The following is a 20,080-nucleotide window of genomic DNA, read 5'->3' on the forward strand; positions in this document are numbered from 1 at the left end:
ATCTGTCCATTGGTGAAAGTGGGGTGTTAAAGTCCCCTACTATGATTGTGTTACTGTCGATTTCCCCTTTTATGGCTGTTAGTATTTGCCTTATGTATTGAGGTGCTCCTATGTTGGGTGCATAAATATTTACAATTGTTATATCTTCTTCTTGGATCGATCCCTTTATCGTTATGTAGTGTCCTTCTTTGTCTCTTCTAATAGTCTTTATTTTAAAGTCTATTTTGTCTGATATAAGAATTGCTACTCCAGCTTTCTTTTGATTTCCATTTGCATGGAATATCTTTTTCCATCCCCTTACTTTCAATCTGTATGTGTCTCTAGGTCTGAAGTGGGTCTCTTGTAGACAGCATATATATGGGTCTTGTTTTTGTATCCATTCAGCCACTCTGTGTCTTTTGGTGGGAGCATTTAGTCCATTTACATTTAAGGTAATTATTGATATGTATGTTCCTATTCCCATTTCCTTAATGGCTTTGGGTTCGTTATTGTAGGTATAGTCCTTCTGTTGTGTTTCTTGCCTAGAGAAGTTCCTTTAGCATTTGTTGTAAAGCTGGTTTGGTGGTGCTGAACTCTCTCAACTTTTGCTTGTCTGTAAAGGTTTTAATTTCTCCATCAAATCTGAATGAGATCCTTGCTGGGTAGAGTAATCTTGGTTGCAGGTTTCTCTCCTTCATCACTTTAATTATGTCCTGCCACTCCCTTCTGGCTTGTAGAGTTTCTGCTGAGAGATCAGCTGTTAACCTGATGGGGATTCCCTTGTGTGTTATTTGTTGTTTTTCCCTTGCTGCTTTTAATATGATTTCTTTGTGTTTAATTTTTGACAGTTTGATTAATATGTGTCTTGGCGTATTTCTTCTTGGATTTATTCTGTATGGGACTCTCTGTGCCTCCTGGACTTGATTAACTATTTCCTTTCCCATATTAGGGAAGTTTTCAACTATAATCTCTTCAAATATTTTCTCAGTCCCTTTCTTTTTCTCTTCTTCTTCTGGAACCCCTATAATTCGAATGTTGGTGCGTTTAATGTTGTCCCAGAGGTCTCTGAGACTGTCCTCTGTTCTTTTCATTCTTTTTTCTTTATTTTTCTCTGCATCAGTTATTTCCACTATTTTATCTTCCACCTCACTTATCCGTTCTTCTGCCTCAGTTATTCTGCTATTGATCCCATCTAGAGTATTTTTCATTTCATTTATTGTGTTTTTAATCGATGCTTGATTCATCTTTAGTTCTTCTAGGTCCTTGTTAACTGTTTCTTGCATATTGTCTATTCTATTTCCAAGATTTTGGATCTGGGAAATAGAATCTTGGATCAGCTTTACTATCATTATTCTGAATTCTTTTTCAGGTAGACTGCCTATTACCTCTTCATTTGTTAGGTCTGGTAGGTTTTTATCTTGCTCCTTCACCTGCTGTGTGTTTTTCTGCTTTCTCATTTTGCTTATGTTACTGTGTTTGGGGTCTCCTTTTTGCAGGCTGCAGATTCGTAGTTCCCGTTGTTTTTGGTGTCTGTCCCCCGTGGCTAAGGTTGTTTCAGTAGGTTGTGTAGGCTTCCTGGTGGGGGGGACTAATGCCTGTGTTCTGGTGGTTGAAGCTCGATCTTGTCTTTCTGGTGGACAGGTCCACGTCTGGTGGTGTGTTTTGGGGTGTCTGTGGCCTTATTATGTTTTTAGGTATCCTCTCTGCTAATGGGTGGGGTTGTGTTCCTGCCTTGCTAGTTGCTTGGCATAGGGTGACCAGCACTGTAGCTTGCTGGTCGTTGACTGAAGCTGGGTGCTGGTGTTGAGATGGAGATCCCTGGGAGATTTTCGCTGCTTGATATTATGTGGAGCTGGGAGGTCTCTTGTGGACCCGTGTCCTGAAGTTGGCTCTCCCACTTCAGAGGCACAGCACTAACTCCTGGCTGCAGCACCAAGAGCCTTTCATCCACCCTGCTCAGAATAACAGTGAGAAAAAGTAGAGAGAAATAATTAGTAGAAGAAAGAAAGAGAGATTGAAAGAAAGGAAGAAGGGAAGAAAGGAAGGAAGGAAGGAAGGAAGAAAGAAAGAAAGGAGGGAGGGAGGAAGGATGGAAAGAAAGAAGGAAAGAAAGGAGGAGGGAGGGAGGAATGAAAGCAAAAGGAAGAGTGAATGGAAGAAGAGAGGGAGGGAGGGAGGAAGGAAAGAAAGAAAGAAAGACAGGAGGGAGGGAGGGAGGAAGGAAGGAAAGAAAAAGAAAGTGGAAAGAAGAAGGGTGGGAGGGAGGGAGGGATGGAGGAAAGAAAAAGAAAGAAGGAAAGGAGGAGCAGAGGGAGGGAGGGAGGAAGGGAAGGGAGGAAAAAAAGAAAGAGCAGGTAAAGTAAAATAGAATAAAGTATGAAATATAGTAGCGTTATTAAAATTAAAAAGTAATTATTGAAAAAAAACACGGACCGATAGAACCCTGGGACATATGGTGGAAGCAAAGCTATACAGAGAGAATCTTACACAGAAGATTACACATACACATTCACAAAAAGAGAGCAGGGGGAAAAATCAAAAATCTTGCTCTCCAAGTCCACCTCCTCGATTTGGGATAATTCGTTGTAAAAAGAGGAAAAGGGCGAAAAGTCTGAAATCTTGCTAAGTCCACCTCCTTAATTTGAGATAATTCGTTGTAAAGAGAGGAAAAAAAAAAGGGGGGGGGGAAGTCTTAAATCTTGTCCTCAAGGTCCACTTCCTCAATTTGGGATGATTCGCTGTCCATTCATGCACTCCACAGACGCAGGGCACATCAAATGGACCGTGGAGCTTTAATCCGCTGCCTCGGAGGCTGCACAGAGAGATTTCCCTGTCTCTGCTCTCACAGCTCCCGGGTCTCAGCCTTGGACCTGGCCCCGCCTCTGCGCGTAGGTCGCCGGAGGGCGTCCGTTCTTCGCTCAGACAGGACGGGTTTAAAGGAGCCGCTGATTCGGGGGCTCTGCCTCACTCAGGCAGAGGGGAGGGAGGGGAATGCCCTCTCCTCGCGCACCAGGCAACAAAAGGGAAAAAAGTCTCTTGCCTCTCCGGTAGCTCCAGACCCTTTCCCCGGACTCCCTCCGGGCTAGCACTAACCCCTTCAGGGTCTCTTCCTGCCGCCAGCCCCAGTCCTCTCCCTGCGTTCCGACTGAAAGCCGATACCCGAGCCTCAGCTCCCAGCCCCGCCCGCCCTGGCGGCCGAGCAGACAAGTCTCTCGGGCTGGTGTGTGCCTGAGGGCACCGATCCTCTGTGCCAAAATCTCTCTGCTTTGCCCTCCGCACCCCTGTTGCTGTGCTCTCCTCCGCTACTCCGAAGCTTTCCCCCTCCGCCACCTGCAGTCTCCGCCCGCGAAGGGGCTTGTAGTGTGTAGAAACCTTCCCTCCTTCACGGCTCCCTCCCACTGGTGCAGGTCCCGTCCATATCCTATTGTCTCTGTTTATTCTTTTTTTTTTTTCTTTTGACCTACCCAGGTATGTGGGGAGTTTCTTGCCTTTTGGGGGGTCTGAGGTCTTCTGTCAGCGTTCAATAGGTGTTCTGTTGGAGTTGTTCCACGTGTAGATGAATTTCTGATGTATCTGTGGGGAGGAAGGTGATCTCCGCGTCTTACTCTTCCGCCATCTTCCTCCGGCCAAGAAAAGTTATTATTTTTGAAATCTGTCCTTATTGGCATCAGGTTTATAAACTGTGTTTCACTATAAATGTATATTACTCATGAACTCATGAGAAGTAATATTTTTAAGAAAGAAGAGTAAGTCTCTAGGTTTTAAAAAATAATTAATTTTTTTTGAGGATGAAAAGGAGGAAATAAAGAAATATATTGAATTAAAACAGTCTCTGGAATATAGTTTGGATCGAGTAATGAAGAAAAATAGTGAATTAGAAAAAGAGATTACTAGGTAAGATTTTAATATTTCTGATAATTTCAACAATTAATTGATTTAACTATAATTTTGTTTTATTAAAACCTTAGATACAAATTCATTTTATATGTGTATATTCATACTTAAACAAATCATCCATCCTATTTAAAAGTTTACTTTAGAAACTCAGAGCACAATCTGAAACTGTTTTGAGTCCCCCAGTATTACAGTTCCTCTTTAATGATTTCTAAAACAATAACAATAGTGTGCCTTGCATATAGTAATATCACTCTGCTCTTCATCATCTACCTTGAATTTTTATGTCTGCAAGATATCTTTGCTCTTTTTGGGTAATCCTGCCCTCTTTTAGTTGTTTTCTTCCCCTTCAGCGTTCAAGTATTTTAATATCTAAAAACCTATTTGTGTCACTGTTAAACAACATCAAAAACTATCTTGATTTTGCTTATGTTTTCTTTCTGCTCTAAAAGTTTAGTTCTAAAATATACGTACAAAAACATATGTATGACTTAAAGAATAATAAAATTAATGATCATGTTTTGACCACTCAGATTATAAAAAAAAAATAAGAGTGTTTCCCAATGTCTGTGGTGCCTCCACATGGCTTCCTTTCTGGTTATTTGCTGAGCACAGTTTGCCCTCAGCATCCACAGATTCAACCAACCTCAGATTGAAGGTATTCAGGGGGAAAAAATTCCAGACAGTTCCCAAAAGCAAAACTTGGATTGGCCTCAGGTGGCAACTATTTCCATAGAATTTATTTACATTGTATTTATAACTATTTACATAGCACTTACCTTGTATTAGGTATTATAAGTGATCTAGAGATGATTTAAAGTATACAGGAGTATGTGCTTAGGAGGACTTGAGCATCTGTGGATTTTGGTATTGTACTTATGGTTCTTCCCTGATTCTCATAAGTATTTTTCTCTCATTTAATTTTCTCTACATTGCTTGGCATTTTGTTAACATTGTGCTGGGCAAGATTTCTAGATCTCTTAAAACAGCTTGAAGAGACTGGTACACATTCTCTCTCTGCTGATTTCCTTTTTTATGAATCTCAGCCTGGTTTTCTTCTCCAGCAGCTCAGACTCCAAAGATTTTTCTTTCTTGTTTCTTTTTCTATTTTGAGTGAGTGAGTGTCGATGTTTTTTTGTGTGTTATTTCTTTGCTTCTTGTAGAGGCTGTGGTCAGTAGGTACCAAAATGTCTTTTTGTGTCTTTTCAAAACATTCATATATGATATGCTCTTCTTCTTCAGCTTGGATACTGATGTCTGGTTTATAACTAGTATTTAATAATAAGTTAGTATTTCATATTAACATACTAAAAATGGATACTAATAACAGCTTCCTTATAAGAACCGTATAATATATGTATACACATACTATATTAACTCTTTACTTAGCATGTGTCATAAAATTTTTCTTCATATTATTTACCTAAGATTATAATTTAGTTATTATGCTTTCAAACCATATTAGATTAGAACAGATGAGAAAGGATTATAATTTATAGAGTTTATTTTATATGATAGAACATATATCTGTTTAAATAGTTATTAATTATCTACTCTTTTTTTTTTTTTTTTTGCGATACGCGGGCTTCTCACTGTTGTGGCCTCTCCCGTTGCGGAGCACAGGCTCCGGACGCCCAGGCTCAGCGGCCATGGCTCACGGGCCCAGCCGCTCCGCGGCATGTGGGATCTTCCCAGACCGGGGCACGAACCTGTGTCGCCTGCATCGGCAGGCGGACTCTCAACCACTGCGCCACCAGGGAAGCCCAATTATCTACTCTAAAAAGCACTTGACTTATTCATTCTATGCATTTCTACAGACTTAAGAAACTCTTACAAATGCCAAGAAGGAAGTTAAATGAATATGAAAATGGAGAGCTTAGTTTCCATGGAGATTTAAAAACCAGTCAAAGTGAAATGGATATTCAGATTAATATGCTAAAACATAAGGTAATTTTTAATCAGTTTTGGGACCCAGAAGTCACTTAATTGGGGGAAATATAAATCACTCCATGCTTTGAGCAGTGAAACGTAGATTTGTCTCTTAATTTTTTAGGCTTGATACCAGTAAAAAAGACAGCTTTTTCCTATATAATTTTTCCATAAAAAGGGCACACTGTTGACTGTTTGTGTCTTGAACCATGGCTAGTGATCTGAAGCTGAGCAGCACACCATTACCCCAAAGCATCCATTATTTTTTGGTGACAGCTTTATTGAAATATAATGAACATACCATGCAGTCCACTCCTTTAAACTGTACAATTCAGTGACTTTTAGTATATTCAAAGAGTTATACAGTTATCACCACAATCAATTTTAGACCATTTTCATCACCCTAAAAAGAAACCCTATACTTTTTAGCCATCACCCTGTGCCAGTTTTCCCTTCCTCATATTCCCAGCCCTAATACCACGACTGTACTCCCTGTTTCGATAGATTTGCCTATTTTGGATATTTCATGTCAGTGGAATCACAGAATATGGGGTCCTTTGTGACTGCCTTCTTTCATTCAGCATAATATTTTTAAGGAACATCTGTTTTGTAGCGTGGATCAATACTTTATTTCTTTTTATTGCTGAATAATATTCATTTGTATGGACATACCACATTTTATTTATCCATTCATCAGTTGATGGACCTTTGGGTGGTTTCCACTTTTTTGGCTATTGTTAATAATGCTGCTATGAACATTCATGTCCAAGTTTCGGTGTGAACATATTATTTTCATTTCTTTTTGGAATATACTTATGAATGGAATTCCTGTATCATATGGTAACCCTGTTTAAACTTTTGAGGAACTGCCATACTGTTTTCCAGAGGGGCCACACCATTTTACATTTTTATCCAAAGTGTGTAAGCATTCCAGTTTCTCTACATGCCCACCAACACTTGTCATTACCTGTCTTTCTGACTATAGCCATCCTAGAAGGTGTGAAGTGGCATCTCATTGTGGTTTTGATTTGCGTTTCGCTGTTGACTAATAAGGTTGAGGCACTTTTCATGTGCTTATTGTCAATCTGTGTATCTTCTTTGAAGAACTGTCTATTCAACTTTTTGCCCATTTTTAAGTTGGATTGTCTTTTTATTATTGAATTGTAAGAGTTCTTTTTGTATCCTAGATACAAATCTTCGATCGGATATAGGATTTTCAAGTATTTTATCTCACTCAGGAGCTTGCCCTTTCCCCTTCTTGATGGTGTCCTTCAAAATATGGAAGTCTTTAATATTGATGAAGTTCAGCTAGTCGATTTTTGTCTTTTGGTGTCATATCTAAGAATTGCCAAATCCAGTCATGAAGATAAACACCTGTGTTTTCTTCTAAGAATTTTGTAGTTTTAGCTCTTGCATATTGACTTAATTTCTACATATGGTATGAGGTAGAGGTCTAATTTTATTCTTTTGTATGTGGATATTCTATTGTCCCAGTACCATTTGTTAAAAAGACTATTCTTGTCTCATTCAATTATTTGGCACTCTTACAATCAGTTGGCCGTAAATGTGGGGCATTCCTTTTACATCCTCAATGGTAACGCATTGATCTATATGTCTGTCCTATGCCAGTATCAAGTCAGATTTTATGAGAATTCTTTCTTCGTCATCTTGCATCTTACCAGTTGTTTTATGTAATAATAAAAAGTCAATGTAGGGCTTCCCTGGTGGCGCAGTGGTTGGGAGTCCGCCTGCCGATGCAGGGGACACGGGTTCGTGCCCTGGTCTGGGAAGATCCCACATGCCGTGGAGCGGCTGGGCCCGTGAGCCATGGCCGCTGAGCCTGCGCGTCCAGAGCCCGTGCTCCACAACAGGAGAGGCCACAACACTGAGAGGCCCGCATATAGCAAAAAAAAAAAAAAAAAAAAAAAGTCAATGTAGTGGAATGTCTTTAACTCTACTTCCGTGGAGGTTTTTTGACTCTTGAAGGAGCCTGTGGCCAGCTTATGCCTCACTGACCCCATGACACAATGGGAAGTAGGTTTACAAAGGTAAAGTCCATTCCTTTTTTTCTCCCTCCATTGAGACCTTTAGTCTCTCACCCAGTGCCTCCCACTTCACTCCAGTTTCCATCAAACCTTGGTCACGAGATCTGCTGACTTCGTCTGCTATCTGTTTCATTATGTTTAGCTCATTATAATTCATAGACTCATCCGTATGTTTCACCATCTAGGAGAAGATTAAGTCTGGGCTGTCAGCTTTCCTCGTTGGAAGTCTCTCTAAGCCATCATGTTGCAATTCACAATTAAATCATCTTTTGATGTGGTTCTTGTGTATAACACTCGTGCTGATCTTGTTCTTGACATAGATCCTGCATTCTCAGAAACCACAGTTCCCTGTGTCTACCTTCTTGGATTGAAAAAGAAAGAGATGCATAGCTGTACTTTATAGCTTAACACATAATGAATAGAATAACTATTTCAACCCATCCAAAGAAAAATTTTTAAGAGTATAGCTGTTAGGTGATCTCTCAGCAGAAACTCTACAAGCCAGAAGGGAGTGGCAGGACATAATTAAAGTGATGAAGGAGAAAAACCTGCAACCAAGACTACTCTACCCAGCAAGGATCTCATTCAGATTTGATGGAGAAATTAAAACGTTTACAGACAAGCAAAAGCTGAGAGAGTTCAGCACCACCAAACCAGCTTTACAACAAATGCTAAAGGAACTTCTCTAGGCAAGAAACACAACAGAAGGACAGGACCTACAATAACGAACCCAAAACAATTAAGAAAATGGGAATAGGAACATACATATCAATAATTACCTTAAATGTAAATGGACTAAATGCTCCCACCAAAAGACACAGATTGGCTGAATGGATACAAAAACAAGATCCATATATATGCTGTCTACAAGAGACCCACTTCAGACCTAGAGACACATACAGACTGAAAGTAAGGGGATGGAAAAAGATATTCCATGCAAATGGAAACCAAAAGAAAGCTGGAGTAGCAATTCTCATATCAGATAAAATAGACTTTAAAATAAAGACTACTAGAAGAGACAAAGAAGGACACTACATAATGATCAAGGGATCGATCCAAGAAGAAGATATAACAATTGTAAATATTTATGCACCAAACATAGGAGCGCATCAATACATAAGGCAAATACTAACAGCCATAAAAGGAGAAATCGACAGTAACACAATCATAGTAGGGGACTTTAACACCACACTTTCACCAATGGACAGATCATCCAAAATGAAAATAAATAAGGAAACACAAGCTTTAAATGATACATTAAACAAGATGGACTTAATTGATATTTATAGGACATTCCATCCAAAAACAACAGAATACACATTTTTCTCAAGTGCTCATGGAACATTCTCCAGGATAGATCATATCTTGGGTCACAAATCAAGCCTTGGTAAATTTAAGAAAATTGAAATTGTATCAAGTATCTTTTCCGACCACAATGCTATGAAACTAGATATCAATTACAGGAAAAGATCTGTAAAAAATACAAACACATGGAGGCTAAACAATACACTACTCAATAACGAAGTGATCACTGAGGAAATCAAAGAGGAAATTAAAAAATACCTAGAAACAAATGACAATGGAGACACGACGACCCAAAACCTATGGGATGCAGCAAAAGCAGTTCTAAGAGGGAAGTTTATAGCAATACAATCCCACCTTAAGAAACAGGAAACATCTCGAATAAACAACCTAACCTTGCACCTAAAGCAATTAGAGAAAGAAGAACAAAAACATCCCAAAGTTAGCAGAAGGAAAGAAATCATAAAAATCAGATCAGAAATAAATGAAAAAGAAATGAAGGAAACGATAGCAAAGATCAATAAAACTAAAAGCTGGTTCTTTGAGAAGATAAACAAAATTGATAAACCATTAGCCAGACTCATCAAGAAAAAAAGGGAGGAGACTCAAATCAATAGAATTAGAAATGAAAAAGGAGAAGTAACAACTGACACTGCAGAAATACAAAAGATCATGAGAGATTACTATAAGCAACTCTATGCCAATAAAATGGACAACCTGGAAGAAATGGACAAATTCTTAGAAATGCACAACCTGCCAAGACTGAATCAGGAAGAAATAGAAAATATGAACAGGCAAATCACAAGCACTGAAATTGAAACTGTGATAAAAAATCTTCCAACAAACAAAAGCCCAGGGCCAGATGGCTTCACAGGAGAATTCTATCAAGCATTTAGAGAAGAGCTAACACCTATCCTTCTCAAACTCTTCCAAAATATAGCGGAGGACGGAACACTCCCAAACTCATTCTATGAGGCCACCATCACCTTGATACCAAAACCAGGCAAGGATGTCACAAAGAAAGAAAACTACAGGCCAATATCACTGATGAACATAGATGCAAAAATCCTCAACAAAATACTAGCAAACAGAATCCAACAGCACATTAAAACGATCATACACCATGATCAAGTGGGGTTTATTCCAGGAATGCAAGGATTCTTCAATATACGCAAATCAATCAACGTGATACACCATATTAACAAATTGAAGGAGAAAAACCATATGATCATCTCAATAGATGCAGAGAAAGCTTTCGACAAAATTCAACACCCATTTATGATAAAAACCCTGCAGAAAGTAGGCATAGAGGGAACTTTCCTCAACATAATAAAGGCCATATATGACAAACCCACAGCCAGCATCGTCCTCAATGGTGAAAAACTGAAACCATTTCCACTAAGATCAGGAACAAGACAAGGTTGCCCACTCTCACCACTCTTATTCAACATAGTTTTGGAAGTTTTAGCCACAGCAATCAGAGAAGAAAAGGAAATAAAAGGAATCCAAATCGGAAAAGAAGAAGTAAAGCTGTCACTGTTTGCAGATGACATGATACTATACATAGAGAATCCTAAAGATGCTACCAGAAAACTACTAGAGCTAATCAATGAATTTGGTAAAGTTGCAGGATACAAAATTAATGCACAGAAATCTCTGGCATTCCTATATACTAATGATGAAAAATCTGAAAGTGAAATAAAGAAAACACTCCCATTTACCATTGCAACAAAAAGAATAAAATATCTAGGAATAAACCTACCTAAGGAGACAAAAGACCTGTATGCAGAAAATTATAAGACACTGATGAAAGAAATTAAAGAGGATACAAATAGATGGAGAGATGTACCATGTACTTGGATTGGAAGAATCAACATTGTGAAAATGACTCTACTACCCAAAGCAATCTACAGATTCAATGCAATCCCTATCAAACTACCACTGGCATTTTTCACAGAACTAGAGCAAAAAATTTCACAATTTGTATGAAAACACAAAAGACCCCGAATAGCCAAAGCAATCTTGAGAACGAAAAGTGGAGCTGGAGGAATCAGGCTCCCTGACTTCAGACTATACTACAAAGCTACAGTAATCAAGACAGTATGGTACTGGCACAAAAACAGGAAGATAGATCAATGGAACAGGATAGAAAACCCAGAGATAAACCCACGGACATATGGTCACCTTATCTTTGATAAAGGAGGCAGGAATGTACAGTGGAGAAAGGACAGTCTCTTCAATAAGTGGTGCTGGGAAAACTGGATAGGGACATGTAAAAGTATGAGATTAGATCACTCCCTAACACCATGCACAAAAATAAGCTCAAAATGGATTAAAGACCTAAATGTGAGGTCAGACACTATCAAACTCTTAGAGGAAAACATAGGCAGAACACTCTATGACATAAATCACAGCAAGATCCTTTTTGACCCACCTCCTAGAGAAATGGAAATAAAGACAAAAATAAACACATGGGACCTAATGAAACTTAAAAGCTTTTGCACAGCAAAGGAAACCATAAACAAGACCAAAAGACAACCCTCAGAATGGGAGAAAATATTTGCAAATGAAGCAACTGACAAAGGATTAATCTCCAAAATTTATAAGCAGCTCATGCAGCTCAATAACAAAAAAACAAACAGCCCAATCCAAAAATGGGCAGAAGACCTAAATAGACATTTCTCCACAGAAGATATACAGACTGCCAACAAACACATGAAAGGATGCTCAACATCTTTACTCATTAGAGAAATGCAAATCAAAACTACAATGAGATATCATCTCACACCAGTCAGAATAGCCATCATCAAAAAATCTAGAAACAATAAATGCTGGAGAGGGTGTGGAAAAAAGGGAACACTCTTGCACTGCTGGTGGGAATGTGAACTGGTACAGCCACTATGGAAAACGGTATGGAGGTTCCTTAAGAAACTACAAATAGAACTACCATATGACCCAGCAATCCCACTACTGGGCATATACCCTGAGAAAACCATAATTCAAAAAGAGACATGTACCAAAATGTTCATAGCAGCCCTATTTACAATAGCCCAGAGATGGAAACAACCTAAGTGTCCATCATCGGATGAATGGGTAAAGAAGATGTGGCACATATATACAATGGAATATTACTCAGCCATAAAAAGAAATGAAATTGAGCTATTTGTAATGAGGTGGATGGACCTAGAGTCTGTCATACAGAGTGAAGTAAGTCAGAAAGAGAAGGACAAATACTGTATGCTGACACATATATATGGAATTTAAGAAAAAAAAAATGTCCTGAAGAACATAGGGGTAAGACAGGAATAAAGACACAGACCTACTAGAGAATGGACTTGAGGATATGGGGAGGGGGAAGGGTAAGCTGTGACAAAGTGAAAGAGCGGCATGGACATATATACACTACCAAACGTAAGGTAGATAGCTAGTGGGAAGCAGCCGCATAGCACAGGGAGATCAGCTCGGTGCTTTGTGACCGCCTGGAGGGGTGGGATAGGAAGGGTGGGAGGGAGACGCAAAAGGGAGGGGATATGGGAACATATGTATATGTATAACTGATTATATTTGTTATAAAGCAAAAAAATAAAATACTTCGGGAAAAAAAAAAAAAAAAGAGTATAGCTGTTAAAAACCAGGTAGGGCTTCCCTGGTGGTGCAGTGGTTAAGAATCTGCCTGCCAATGCAGGGGACAATGGTTCGAGCCCAGGTCCGGGAAGATCCCACATGCCATGGAGCAACTAAGCCCATGCGCCACAACTACTGAGCCTGCACTCTAGGGCCCGCAAGCCACAGCTGTGGAACCTGTGTGCCACAACTACTGAAGCCCATGCACCTAGAACCCGTGTTCCACAACAAGAGAAGCCACCGTAATGAGAAGCCTGTGCACCTCCACAAAGCGTAGCCCCTGCTCGCCGCAACTAGAGAAAGCCTGTGCACAGCAACGAAGACCCAACACAGCCAAAAATAAATAAAATAAATAAAATAAAATTTTTTTAAAAAAGGTAATAATTTATCTGGGACAAATAATAGATTAGTAATTTGAATTTCAAAATTTCAAAGCCAGTTTGTAGGATATAGAGAAGCACTGTGGTACAATGTAAAAATGAGATATCCTACCTTCCCTTACAAACAAGCTTTAAGTAAGGTAAAGGAAAAATTGTATTTAATTATATACTGCCAAAGGACACTCCATTTGTTTTACTACTGAGAAGATTAAAAATGCTTCCATGATGTTTTATTTCCTCTCTGAGGAAAGGACAATGAAGATTGAGTCCTAGATTAATAAATATTCAAAGTTGCCTATCCCTTAGAAGTTCAGTTATTTGAGATGAGGTAAAAAAGTCTGATTTTGGTAATTAAACTGACGATTTCTAGTTGTTTTTCAACTATTATACTTCATATGTCTCCTTGCTTACCAATCTTCCTTATCTTCAAACTTGAGGGGAAATTCTGAAGAGGCATACCTGCCTATGTGTAAGAAATTGTAAGTGAAGGGAACCTGCCCAAAACTTCCTCCTGAATAGTTCTTAGGTCTTTCTTCTAGTTATCTGCTTCTTCTCATCAGCATTGTTTGTCATTTTAAATTAATCTCAACATTTATTAGATTCCAGTTTATAGGAAACCAATTTCTACTGTGTCTAAGTTATGTTTCTTATTATCTCTTTTTTTTCATCCACTTTTCTATCTGTTTTTTCCTAAAGATCTCCTCAAAGTTTAGTAGCTGAAATAAGCAATGTTTATTTTGTTCACAATCTATACTTAGGAAAAGCATAGCCAGGACAGCTGGCCTCTCTTCCCCTCAGTTGGAACACCTACCCTGAACACCTAGGCTCTCTTTGTGGCCTGAGCTTCCTCACAACATGGGGCTGGGTTCCAAGGTTAAGAGCCAGGCAGAAGCTGTGTTGCCTTGTCTAACCTCGCCTTGCAATTCACACAGCATCTCTTCCACCATATTCTGTTCATTAGGAATAAGTCACTTATGCTTGGCCCATAGTCTACCTTTTTTTATGGGATAATTTTTTTCAAAAACTTATGGATACATTTAAAAACCAGCATAATCTACCCACTGGCCACAATTTTTATATTCCTTCCACATGAAGAATACACTTATCCCTACTCAGTTCCCCCACAAGTCTCAATTGTTATGGTGTCAGGCTCAGGCTTGAGTCCAGGATCTTACCATCTTTCACCAGGTACGGATGGGGATGAGGCTCCTGTGTGTGGTTTCTAGAGTATAGCCCCTTGAGTACCAATCCTCTCAGTACTAAGACTTGAGAACTAAAGGGACAAATCTTCTGTCACCCACATAACCAATATTCTGTTAAACTGCTAAAGACTCTCCCCTTCAGAAATGGAAAATGGAAGACATGCTGGTCCATAGCAGTTCTGAAATACAGCCTGATACCTGCTGCCAGCTCTGTGGTTAGGACTTAGTCCCGACCATGGAAGTGATTCTCTTTTGCTGTACCCTCTGAGCTCTTAGTTCCGTCGTTTTCATAAGAAATGAGCTGTGTTTGCAGCTGAGTAGTGTTTCTCAAGCCAGCAAGGGAAGAAAATGACACTGAAACCTGGAGGAAGGGGGACTTACAGAACTTCTAAGAAAATCCCAGAGGCCTCTTCTCATTTTGTACTGTCTTGGTCTCCGTTAATCCAAGCTAGCAAGCAGTGTTTTTGCTACCACAGTTCTCTTTAAAGCTTTCAATGTCCTGTGAATTTTATTGGGGTTCATGACATTGGAAAAGCTACCCTCCCAAATCTTTTTGAGATAAGCTCTTCCCCTTGGGTTTCTTGTGAAGCTGTTGTAGGACGGTAGGACGGGAAACTTTGTAGGATGATGCCTATAAATTTCTTATGCTTTTTAAAGATCCTTAAAGGAATTTGAGGCACCAACTTAAGTCTTTCCAGGGTGTTAATAAACGGTTCTACAGTCTTGGCTTCATCTTTAGACCATGTTTTCCTGGCAGCACCCTAAATCTGATCTTAGTCCAGAAGCTATTTCTCTGTTTTAGCATTATTTGGGCATGTGGAGATGCTGTAAATGGGATACAGATATTTGAACGCAATGAGTCCTGGATCCTTTATATTCAATAGTCTTTTTTTTTTAGCTTATCCCTCTCATCAATTTTACTTTCAGCTGCTTTGTAGCTAGAGTCCCCCTCCCTCCAGGTTGCAGTGTCATTTTCTTCCCTTGCCTAGAAGCTGTCACCTTCAGCCTCTTCAAGGGCCGTCAGGCTTCCATTAACAGTCTTGTGAAGCCCTGAGAATTTCGTGAGATAAGTGTCAAAGAATTTGTAGACATGGTTTTTTTTTCCTTTTTTTCCGGTACGCGGGCCTCTCACTGTTGTGGCCTCTCCCGTTGCGGAGCACAGGCTCTGGACGCGCAGGCTCAGCGGCCATGGCTCACGGGCCCAGCCGCTCCACGGCGGCATGTGGGATCTTCCCGCACCGGGGCACGAGCCCGTGTCCCCTGCATCGGCAGGCGGACTCTCAACCACTGCGCCACTAGTTTAAAAACATGTAGACATGTTTTTAAACTACCACATCCACTTGCCTTGTCTGACCAAATAATCATTCTGTCTAAAGGGAAGTAGTTCTTCCCAACTCAGTCTCCTTGAAATTCCAGCAAGTTTTTTTGTTTGTTTTGTTTAGTATGTTCTCTTATTCTGTGGAAAGTAACAAAGCATTACAAGAATTAATGGCATTTTTTTGTTCAGAAAAATGTATGGATCATCTCGCTAAACTATTACACTGGGAGATGTGATTTCTCCTTAACCCTACGAAGCATTTCTCCTTGGAATGCAATTCAAATTAGCATAAAATATTTGTAGTTCAGAAAAAAGGCTTATGGTATTAGAAGCCATATTTACAAGACTCATTAGAGTCTGATTTTCCGAGTCTTATTTTGGGAGGCATTTATTAATTCAGCCCTAAATAACTCAATATGATATCCCTAAAACTTTAAAAATCATGGCGGGTTAAGATGGGGGTGGGGAAGGAGTAAGAGGCTTTCTACTAAGAGGTGACTTATAGTCATTTTATGGAGGAAAGGCATGAAACAATAGAAGAATAAAAGTATAAAATCAAATGCAAATTTTGTGTAACAATGATGACAGTGAAGGATATATATTTGTGGCTCTTGGTGGTTTGAACTTTTTTCTTCATTTTCTTAGTAATTCAAGGTCCTACACGCTACAATATAGACACCATTTTATTGTAACTGAATCTATTTTAAAAGTGGATACTGGTTTTGAGTTAGGCTATTCTCGGTCTACGTCCCTAATTACCAAGCGATTTTATTTTATCCATGAAGATTGATGACCTTACAGCAGAACTGGAAACTGCATCTTCAAAATGTCTACATCTGAGTGCAAAAAATCAAGTTCTTCAACAGGAGTTATTATCTATGAAAGTAATGCAAAAGAAATGTGAAAAACTAGAGAAGAATAAAAAGAAGTTGGAGCAAGAAGTAGTGAACCTCAGAAGTCATATAGAAATGAATATGATAGAACACAGTCAAGTAGAGCAGTATAAACGGGAGGTTGAAGAAAGAGCAAGACAGGATATAATAGAAAAATTAAAAGAAATCAATGTATTTTTACAGGTTAATTTTTTATCTGTAATGTGCTTTAATTCACTTCACTATAAATTCCATTTCGGATGTATACATTTTATGTTTCTTCTACTTCCCTTATAGCAGTTTGTTTTGCAAATTTCTGGAAGGAAGGTGGCATTTGTTTCTCCCTTTAAATATTTCAGTTTCCATCATTATTCTCACTAAATTGATCTTTCAGAACGATTCTCACTAGGGAATCATTTTATTTTTATGACCAACTGGTATAAAACAAAACTATTAGGATGAAAAGAAAATATTACGATTTAGAAATTGTACTATACTCTTGGATTATTCTTAGCTGTATTGTTCAATTTAAAAATTTTAAAATTGATCCTATTATTCTTTGAATTATCAGATTACATGAGTACGAATATAAGAATGATCCCACTTTAATTTTATAATTAAGATTTAATTCAGTTTACATTGATGATAAATATTTTTAAAGTTCAGCTTTTTTTTTCACATTTAAAATTGCTCTCTGAATCATTGCCACAAAACTAAAGGGAACAAATATACTATAATTATTCAGGTTATAATTATTTTAAACATGTATGTTTTTATTTGACTTTAGACACAAGCAGCATCTCAAGAAAACTTAGAGCAGTTAAGAGAGAATAATAATGCTTCAATAAGAAGTCCAATGGAACTCAGAATTAAAGATCTGGAACCTGAACTCTCCAAAATGAAAACTTTTCAAGAAGATTCTACTAAAGCAGAGTTGGAAAAATATAAGCAACTCTACCTCGAAGAACTAAAAGTTAGAAAGTTATTGGCAAATAAACTAAAGAAGTAAGTCAAAACGTAGAATCATAGAAAATAAATTTAAATTCAGCTCATTGATTTGCCTCTAAAGCATAATTTTTATTGAGCCAGGTTCATGAGATTAGTAGGAAGTGAAAGCTAACTAGATAGTATAACTTTGGAAAATGATGTTAGTAAGTGAAGTGACCTTTAAAATGTTAGTCCAGTTTGCATCTCCCCACCTTTTTGTTGGTTTTACATAAGTTTATTTTTTATATTTTCATATATTGGGTTGGCCAAAAAGTTCATTTGTGTCTTCCCGTAAGATGTTACTGGAAAAACCCAAACGAACTTTTTGGCCAACCCAATAGTTAACCTGATTTAGTCTTTAAGCTAAGTGTTTTTGAAACTTTGTAATTTAGATAAAATTTCTTGTTGGAATTCCCGTAAATAGAAATATTAACGAGTTTAATTATTTTTTGGAAGGTTACCGCTTAAACGCAAAGCGTCACATTTTAGCATTTGGTAAATTTACTTTCTTGATTATGATCTTTGGTATCATCGCTAGAGGGCGCCCTGAGACAAACTACTGTATTTGAAGTTTTTCTACTCTACATAAAGGCATGCTTGTGAAATAAGGGGAAAGTAACAGAGGGGCGAAGGGCCGTATAATTCACAAAGTGTCTAAAAATAACACGGTGGCCTGCGTGAGGGTGTGCGTGGAAGACCGCAAGGGCAGATCCCACCCCCAGTGCCTCAGTAACAGTGTTACCGGTACCTGTCCGCAGCCTGTTAGGAACCGGGCCGCACAGCGGGAGGTGAGCGGCGGACGAGCCAGCAAAGCTTCACCTGCCGCCCCCCCATCGCCCCCCGTCGCTCGCGTTACCGCCTGAACCATCCTGACAAGCCCCATACACCCCCATCCATGGAAAAGTTGTCTTCCACGAAACTGGCCCCTGGTGCCAGAAAGGTTGGGGACCGCTGCTCTAGATTATTCCTCAGTGCCGAATGCTTAATTCCTCTGAGGTAATGAGTGAAATGTGTATACAGGGGTGGTGAAAGCAAATGCTTGAAAATGTCTTTGAGGGACGGTTTGTTTTTTCAGCCCTGAACTGGTTTACTAAAGGTGGGTGTCTAAGTGCAGCCATCGCAGAAGGCAGCAAGCGTCACCTGTTAAGCCGTCTCCATCGCTGACGCCATTTCTCTCCTCTCCCGACTCTGACTTACTTGTTAGTTAAGGATCCCCCAGACACATATATACTTCTTTAGAATAATTTTACACCTAGAATTGTTTATAATAGGTCTGCTTTAACCCATTTTCAGTGTTAAAACGTGGTTTAATGGTTCATTCCATTTACTATTATGGCAATTTAAGAAATGCAAATCATTTACAAATCATTTAGGGAAAATGCAATGAATGAAATTGGTGTTTTGCCATCTTTCCAGGACTCTTAAGAAGCTGGCAAAGGTCAGTAGGAAACTACTGGTGGAGAAACAGCAGAACAGATCTTTACTCAGCACTCTTACTACGAGGCCAGTCCTGAAGCCACCTTGTGTAGGAAATATTAATAATAGTTTAGTGCCCAATAGATATCTTACTCCAGGAGAAAACTTAGGGATTTCTACCTCAAGTTGGCGCCCTTCACATGAGAGCATGGAGATTTACTGGACCAAGGTTAGTTATATTACCCTTTTTTCCTTGGGTTTCAGATTTCTGATAATAATTCTTGTTTTTAATTTGGTGAAATTCTGAATTGTTTATTTGACTTACACACACGAAGTAAAAGCCATAATTAATTGTGCTAATAAAGAGAGAGAAATTTTATGATTTTTTAAAGTCCCTGGATTTCTCATTTTCAAGAGAGATTTATCATTAACTTTATTCAGTAAATGTAATTAAACTGACAAATTTTAAATTTCTTGAAAAACTGCAGTTAAATTCTATTTTAGAAATTAAATATTATTGCCTAATAACCAAAGATATACCTTCTAATTGATTTCAGTTTGACAATGGTTCATAATCATTTTCAAGTTTTGCTGCACCCTAGTTTTTCTACCCCTAAGCATAAGTGAATGATTGGCATCCAAACACTTAACCATATATGGATTTTTTTTAATTTAAAGGAATCCTAGATAAATCCTTTTTGTGAATTAAATAGACTTGTAGCACTAAATAGGTTAATTTCTGTTTTTAAGTTAAATTTTTTTCTCATTTTCGTACATGAGAGTGCATCCTTAATTGCTATTTTACTTAGAGCATTTTTATTGAATTTTTATAAAATGTCTTGCTGAGCAATTGTAGAACATTTCTAAATACATAAATAAAGCAAATATTTAAATTTTTAAAATGAAGTCCACTTATGTCTCTATCTTGCCATCACCTGGATGAATGATGACTATGATGGGGAGTCTTTAAATTGCAACTAGTTTTCATTGTGTATCATTGTTATTAAAATATGCATCTCACTCAGTGCACAGGGGGTTATGGTTTTGATGGTGTTTTCATGATGTTCTTGATGCAGAGAAAAGTAGGCCTTGTTAAATGAAGTCTCAACCTGTTTTCTCATTTGGCTTCACG

The 20,080-nt window shown here is 38.5% G+C and overlaps 1 protein-coding gene across 1 annotated transcript in view; it reads left to right on the plus strand.

Moving 5' to 3' along the window:
• The window catches only part of LOC307051000 (ankyrin repeat domain-containing protein 26-like), a 94,710-nt gene that overhangs the window by 67,502 nt on the left and 7,128 nt on the right, over window positions 1-20,080 (plus strand). The window contains exons 19-22 of the mRNA XM_079701314.1: window positions 3,767-3,873; window positions 5,691-5,820; window positions 17,333-17,550; window positions 18,949-19,177. Of these exons, the coding sequence (XP_079557440.1) occupies window positions 3,767-3,873; window positions 5,691-5,820; window positions 17,333-17,550; window positions 18,949-19,177 (684 nt within the window). The remainder of the gene's footprint in view (window positions 1-3,766; window positions 3,874-5,690; window positions 5,821-17,332; window positions 17,551-18,948; window positions 19,178-20,080) is intronic.

The sequence above is a fragment of the Hyperoodon ampullatus genome (assembly GCF_949752795.1).
Source record: "Hyperoodon ampullatus genome assembly, chromosome: 3".
Taxonomy (NCBI): Eukaryota; Metazoa; Chordata; class Mammalia; order Artiodactyla; family Ziphiidae; genus Hyperoodon; species Hyperoodon ampullatus.